A 7,295-nucleotide genomic window follows, 5' to 3' on the forward strand; every position below is an offset into this window, starting at 1 on the left:
CGCCCGCACTTAAGAGACACACGTATGAACACATACAGACATACATTTTGACAAAAAATGAATCCACACCGCAAATCCCCCCAGCAATCCTGCGTACGGCTTTCCGTACCATACGACCCCGTATACTGCACCAACGCTGCGCGCTATGCACACACACACACACGCGCGCGCGTGCGCGCGTTAAAAAACATCAAAAAGGCCAAAAAAAACATTTCTTCGGCGTCATCTTCATTGTATGTATATATGCATACATGTATACATGTATGCATGTACGTATGTATGTATGTATTCGCGCAGTTGGTCAATCACGTCCTGCCCACCGCACAGTCGCCCTCCTCTTATCCGCTCCTCTTCAAACACTTCCATTTGCGTGCACTCCTTCGCCTTGCCCCCGGATGCCGTCATGAAGAGATGAGCTGCAGGGTGTGGTGGTTGGGGGGGAGGGGTAAGACCAACCACTGGCGAGTGAAGCAGATACCAGAAATACAGACAGATACTCGCGGGCCGGGCTGGGGGGGGGGGAAGAAATTCGCACACAGCAACTTAATAACAAAGTGCGCCTCACGACCCCACAACCAAATTTAACCGACCCGCATTTCCCCCCCTCCCTCCCCCCCCGCGGTAGTTAAGAGCCGCAATCCCGCACCCTTCCCCAGCTCTGAGCGCCCAGCCCGTGCTGATGCCCCTACCCAACGGGTAAACAACTGTCACAACGACTAACTGCCACAACCATGATAACAACCGTCGAGTTCGCAAAACACAAAGCTCGGCAATCTAGAGATATGAAGCCGCCGCCGCCGCCGCCCAGTCAACAAAACACAAACCGTGCCATCCGCATATCTCGTTTCAGCTGTGTCCATCCCTACCTCTGCCTGGCCCCCCACCCCCACCCCCACCCCCACCTCCATCTCCCCCTCCCCCTCCCCCTCTCCCTAAGCCACCAATACGGTGGACAAGCGGCGAGCTCTCGCCACCACGGGCGATACGGCCGCCGCCGGCACTACCGGGCCCGGGTGCTGCTGGCCCCCGGCCGCCGCCTTCTGCTCCTTCACCAGCTTGGTCAGGTGGGCCCTGTCCAGCTCGCTGCGGCGGCTGGCGTCCACAGTGCCCAACTTGGCGTGAGTCACCTACGCGGTCGGTCAGCGCAGAAGGGGAGGGCATGGTGGGGTGGTGGTGGTGGTGGTGTGGTGGTGGTGTGGTGGTGGTGGTGGTGGTAATCATATGACGGTGGTGATGTGTTGATGCGTGTGTGAGAGGGGGGGGTTTGAGAGTGGTGGATTGTGAATTGTTGGTTGAGGGGCTGGCTGGACAGAGCAGGGGCGAGATTGGTGGCGCGAGGGGAGGGGAAGGAGAAGGGGACAAGGAAATATGATACAGGAACCAACCAAACACACACGCCACCCAGGGAGAGGGGGACGGGGGAGGCGGAAGACGAACCACGAGCGAGTGAAGCTGATGCCAAGGGGGGAAAGACACCCATGTGCTCCGCTCACCCCCCGCGGGCCCACACACCCCAGTCTTCAGCCCACCTCGCACCACCGCCCCCACGGCAGTTACAAATACACATGCACACGCACATACATACACACATTCACACACCGCCCTAGCTTCGAGAGCAAAACCCACCGGCGCATCCACGTTGTACGACACCTGCCACCTTGGTTGGTGCTGTCCCGCCACGTCCTCCAGTACACTGGCCTTCCGGGCCCCCCTGCCCGCCGCCATCGCCAGGCGCTCGCGGTTGAGCTGGTCCTCCACGCTGGCCTGTGGGGTGTGTGTGTATGCGTGTGTGTGTATGTGTGTGTTGAGGGGGGGGGAAGGGCGGGAAGGGGGGAAGGGGGAGGGATCTTACGATGCTGATGATGCTGATGTTGATATTGATGATGTTGATAATGTTGATATTGATGATGTTGATAATGTTGATAATGTTGATGATGTTGATGATGTTGATAATGATAATTTTGGTGCTGTTGATGATGATGATTTTGATGATGATGACGATAAGAATGATGTTGATGACGATGACGATAATAATGCTGTTGCGGGAGGAGGACGCAGCTAGGGATCAATCAATTGGGGCTGCCGACGCGTCCAAACTACCAAGCTGCTAAAAGTGACGATGTCGCCCTCGTGCGCCCACACATCGCCCCGTGCGTCCAGTGTGCGTCATATACCGATGACCGCGCTGCCATCTGAAGCACTTTGCGAACACTGTTATGTGCCTTTATCAAAAACTGCATGCGGAACGTTGCAGGAAACATTTACGAGCTCGCGTCTTCTTTTTTGGACATACATAGATGTGTAAAACAGGGGGGTGTATCTTCGCCCGTGGCAGCTACCCTGCGAAACCCTGCCTTCCCCGGTATTTCGGGGCACCCTCATCCAGTCACCCTAGCCAACTTCTCAGTGGATCGCTCAGGTTCCGCACCCACCACCAGCATCCAACGGAATCTGCCGAGTCGACAGCGGCCCAACTCCATTCCTGGTCGGCTCGCAGGTTAACTTTATCCCAGGTCACCACCGTCCATCAACTAGGGGCGCAATACCTTAAACCATCGGAAGGATTTTCGACCCTGACAGGGCTCGATCCCGGGATGTCCCGGGGGCAATGGTCGTGCGTTACCAGTAGTGCCTAACCTATGTATAGATACATACATCCGGAAGACGCACAGGTATTTCCCCCCCTCTCTCTCTCTCTCTCTCTCACACACACACACACATACACACATACACACACACACACATACACACACAGGCCACCACGCACCTGCACCCTCCAAAGCTCCTGCAGCTGCGCAGTGGCTCGGTCCTGCGGGCCCCCGACCGAGGAAGAGGACACGTCCGCCAGCCGGGGCAGCAGCCGGCCCCCCGCCGGCTCCCCCCCTCCGCTGCCGCCGCTGTCACCGGCCCCACAACCGCTGAACACCCGGCTGAAAGAGGGGAGGGGGAGGGGGGAGAGGGGAGGATTCAGGTTGGTTAAGTTGGTTAGGTTGGTTTCCACAGATTCCGGTATGATGCGGTTATGGTGGCGGTGGTGGTATGCGTCTCTGCGTGCACGTGTGTGCTAGATAGGGATAAGGCCCCCCATCAACGGTTTGGCGGGTGCAGTGAATGGATATGAGTATATAACATGTGTGTGTGGGCGGGGGTTAGAGGCGGGGCACAGGCACGTCTGTGGCTGCATACACCCCCAACCCCTCTTAGTCCGGAAGCCCCCACCCCCCACCCCCACCCTCCACCCCAACCCCCACCCGCCTCACCTCCCCGCACCGCCACCGACTCCCCCCGCCACCAGCGGGGCCCCGCTGCCGCTGCCGTACGACATCCCCGCCACCATCAACCGTTCCAACAGCTCATCATTGCCCGACAACATCGCCTCCATGTCGTCAGCGTCCTGCTGAAACCACCGGCCGCCGCCGCCGCCGCCGCTGCTGCCGACGGTGACGGCGGCGCCAAGGTCGATGTTCTCCACGGAACTCCTCCTGTCGGGCACTGTGAGGATGTTGGTGGTGTAGCCGCGGGCCAGCACCAGGCGGGAGCTGCCAGGGCGGGAGTCAGTGAGGGCCAGAGGGTAGCCGCCGCCGCCGCCGCCGCCGATGGTGGCTGACGGTGCCGCGGAGGTGAAGGGCGATAGCGCGACAACTGCGATAGCGGCGGGGGTGACGGTGGAGGCAGAGACGATGGTGGCGTGTATGCGGCGTGGTGGCGGGGAGGTGGACGGATCAGCTAGGGGTGGGGTGGGGTGTGGTCAGGAGAAGAGGGGGAGGGGGATCTAGGGCTATTAGTGCGAGCTGTTACTGCGGTGACCTCTCTTTTCCACCCACCCCCAAACCCACTCTCCCCACCTTGCTGTCCCCCCCGGCACCCTGATGCCCCCCCACCCCCACCCCCACCCCCACCCCCAACCCACCAATCTGAGAGCCCGACTGCGCCCTCCCCGGAGTCGCTGACGGCAGCGTGGGAAGCTTGATCACCGGGGACGACGCGGACGCGCCAGCAGTAGCAGCGCCAATGCCACCACCGCCGCCACCCGGCGTCGCCGGGCACGTCAGGCCTCCCGTCATCGTCGTCGTCGTCGGCGGCGGCGGCGTCGGCGGTGGCGAACAGCCATCAAGAAGCATATTGTGACGGGAGGCCTTGCGGTCCCGCATAAGCCCCAGCTGACCCGAGAGCAGCTGCGAGCTCGAGCTGGGTATCACTGAGGAGAGGGAGAGGGAACCGCTGCTGCCATGTGGTGGGGCTGACGTCGCCGCCGCCGTCGCGGCGGCAACGGCGCCGTCGGCGCCGAGGAAAGCCTGCGGCAATGACGGCCGCCGGCCCTGCCGGCCAGTTCCTTGGCGCCCCTCCAGACCGGGAATATTCATGTTGCTAGAGGAGGGAATGCTGGTGACGTCAGCGAGCTCGACGGAATGCCGTACACTGGCCACGTCGCCGTTGACGCTGGGCCGGCACGCGTCGCCGGAGCCGGTGCTGCTGGCAGCGGCTGCGCCGAAGGCGGGTCGGATGGGCCCACGGCCGGCCGCGGTGCCGCCGCCGCCGCCGCCGCCGCGGACACTGCCACCGAAGAATGACGGCCGCGGCGACGGCTGCGCCAGACTGCCGCCGCCGCCGCCGCTGCAGATGGCGTCGACTTCACCGCCGGCGCCGGCGCCGCTTCCGGGGCTGGCGGCGCCCATTTCCTCCACGGTGTCAAAGGATGCGCCTTGAGCGGTGTTAGCGGTGTCGTTAGCGGAGGCGGCGGCTGCGGCGGCGCTGGGGCGAGTGAAGGCGGAGGTAAGGCCCGCGAGCCGCCGTACCTCACGCTCAACCTACATGGAGGTTACGGAACGGCGTCGGCGGCGGTTGGTGCGGGTCCGGGTAAACTCCGGATGTAAACCGGAAGCACACCGTCCGCGTTGGCCGTTGCGTCATGGCCTCACGGAATGCTTTCAAACGTTACGGTACCGCGGGAGCTGTTCTGTCCCCTGCGCCATTGGTTTGTGTTTTGGATGGGTTGCATGGGTTCCGTGGGCCCTGTGTGCCGTACCTGGCTCCCCGCAGCTCCCGTCAGGTTGACGGTATAAGTGGTCATGCTGGAGCGGCGGACTTTGGCCACGCGGACGGCAACGTCCTCTGCAGAGGCAAACTGACGAGTGGGTTCGGAAATCTCTAGCGTCTCAGGTTCCTCTGGAGCGGCTGGTGGGACCACTGCAAGACAGGCAGTGAAAGCGTTGCATACGCTGTGAATTTCGTAAGGGGTGTGCGCGGCAGGGCAGGTATGTCACCCTGATGTCGGATTGTGACTATGAGTACGGTAAGAAACAGGAACTTTTTCGCGCAATTGAGAGCCGCCTCAGATAGAAGCTGAAGCTAAGAAGGATGTCCTACCTATTTCCTTCTTCGATCCCCCTCCACCAAAAAGCCTCCGGATACCAGTCTTCGACGTGAAAACGGAATCCTGCGCCTTGCCGAGGATTGTCGAGGGGTTTCTGTCCCTAGCGCAACCTGTCTCCGCGACATCCTGTAAAAGAACGATACACAAGAGGTCTAATGATGATATGGGCCAGACCAAGACGGCATGTGCGAAGAGTCCAATCGAAGAACACTGAACCTAACACACTCCAAGAGACGCATCAATAGTAACACCGACCTTCTTATAGTTGTGTGTGTTTAAGACTCTGCTTAGCACCTGCCGGGTAACACGTGAGAAAGCTCCGATGTGACACCCTCTTGCTCAGTAAGCAGCATGCTATCACCATAAAGCGTATCGCTGCAATTTGCCTCACGTCAGGGCTAACCGTACCTGAGGCTGATGCATTCTGCGAGTGGCCTACGATGCGACCCTGCGCCTCACTCTAGACGGCTATTACAGGACCGAATATATTTTGGGTAAAATATTATTCCTGAGCTGCACGATGGATGAGAAGTGCAGACAACTTGGCATCCGAATTGCAGCTCTACCTCGCACATAGGTACCCCGTAAGCTAACGGACTTAGTCTAGCGTTTCACTGTTTCCAGATTGATGACTGAGGTCTAAGTAAACATACTACAGCAATAGATTATGCGCTGCGAAATGAGTACGGTAGGCAGGATATCTCGTCCATTCCTAGCCGTTAAGAACTTTTGCAAGGACAAACACAAACCCCCAAGCCATAACCTTGTCATAATAATGCAGTTTGCCTTTTAATCTTCACGCAATAGAACGTGCGATGGACGCTCCATCAGACTCGGCTGTCGCGGCCAACAATCTTGCTTCAACCCGCAACGATGATGAGCCATGCAGCATGCCGCAAACAGCCGATGGCGATCAGAACATGGCTGCCGCCGAAACGACACAAGCACACAACGCCCAGTCCGGAGTAGGCGAAATGGCCGCCGGAGCCGCCAATCAAGCAGCTGCACCTGCATCAGCGGCACCTGCGCAGGGGAAGCGCCCCAAAGACAAAGTCAAACGCAGCGTCGCAATCCACACGGGCTACGTTGGCACCGGCTACAAAGGTATTAGAAAACCCTCCTCCCCTCCCTCCCCTGCTCATCTCCTCCCACGCCGCTCGGAGCCCCTCGTAAACCGCCACACCGCTCACACACCGTGGCACAGCCCAGCTCACTCCCACCCCTCAGTTCCCCTCCACCCATCCACACACACACGCACACACATCTTCACCTTGCATCATCCTTCCGCTAACTGCAGAGCTGCATACCTGAACTGCTGTTCTTGTTATCGTGGCTGATATTATGTATTATATATATACATTGTTGTTGTTGCGTCTGGATTCAAATTCACTACCCTTGCAAGCTCCCCTCCCCTTCCTCCCTCACAGCCGCTTTCCTCGAGGAGACCGGTAGTGTCTTCTTCCCGCGTGCACCTGGCCGTGCATGCATTGGGGTCGTGTGTGTTTTTACCCGCCTGCCCCCCCTTCACCCCTGCCGCCCTGACCCCCCCTGAAACCCTCTTCTCCCAATGTACAGGCTCGTCCATCAATCGCACGCTTGGGGATGACGTCACCATCGAGCAGGTACGGCACCAAGCATCACACGTCCGTTTGCTGTCCTTGCTTTCTACTGCCCCCCACGCTGTTCGCGGTGGTTGGATGCTTCACCACCGGCGCTTGACAGTTTGCGGCACAGGTATCTCCCCACCTTTCCCCCCTCCTCCCCTATCTCTCCCCCCCACCTCCGGGCCCCCTCGAGGCCCTTCTGGTATTTGTCAGATCCATTCTTCCCCTCCAAACCGCTGCATCAACAACTCCCCCAAGAAACTACTTTCCCCCGTCCCCACACCGGGTGGACAACCTGCCCTGCTTTCCCCCCTCTG

At 59.7% G+C, this 7,295-nt stretch overlaps 2 protein-coding genes across 2 annotated transcripts in view; one reads left to right on the forward strand and one right to left on the reverse strand.

Annotated features, from left to right (window-relative positions):
- Window positions 1–932: 932 nt before the first annotated feature.
- VOLCADRAFT_117481 (uncharacterized protein) lies at window positions 933–5,071 on the reverse strand (the record flags this gene model as incomplete). The annotated part of the gene is made up of 6 exons (XM_002950146.1): window positions 933–1,127; window positions 1,627–1,764; window positions 2,768–2,930; window positions 3,261–3,726; window positions 3,911–4,808; window positions 5,027–5,071. The coding sequence occupies 6 exons, from the start codon at window positions 5,069–5,071 to the stop codon at window positions 933–935; spliced, it is 1,905 nt and encodes a 634-aa protein (XP_002950192.1).
- A 1,118-nt stretch (window positions 5,072–6,189) lies between these two features.
- The window catches only part of VOLCADRAFT_90550 (uncharacterized protein), a gene marked incomplete at both ends in the record, with an annotated part of 8,356 nt that continues 7,250 nt past the window's right edge, over window positions 6,190–7,295 (forward strand). The window contains 3 exons of the mRNA XM_002950031.1: window positions 6,190–6,478; window positions 6,802–6,822; window positions 6,950–6,996. Coding sequence (XP_002950077.1) covers window positions 6,190–6,478; window positions 6,802–6,822; window positions 6,950–6,996 — 357 coding nt within the window. The remainder of the gene's footprint in view (window positions 6,479–6,801; window positions 6,823–6,949; window positions 6,997–7,295) is intronic.

Source organism: Volvox carteri (assembly GCF_000143455.1).
Source record: "Volvox carteri f. nagariensis unplaced genomic scaffold VOLCAscaffold_17, whole genome shotgun sequence".
Taxonomy (NCBI): domain Eukaryota; kingdom Viridiplantae; phylum Chlorophyta; class Chlorophyceae; order Chlamydomonadales; family Volvocaceae; genus Volvox; species Volvox carteri.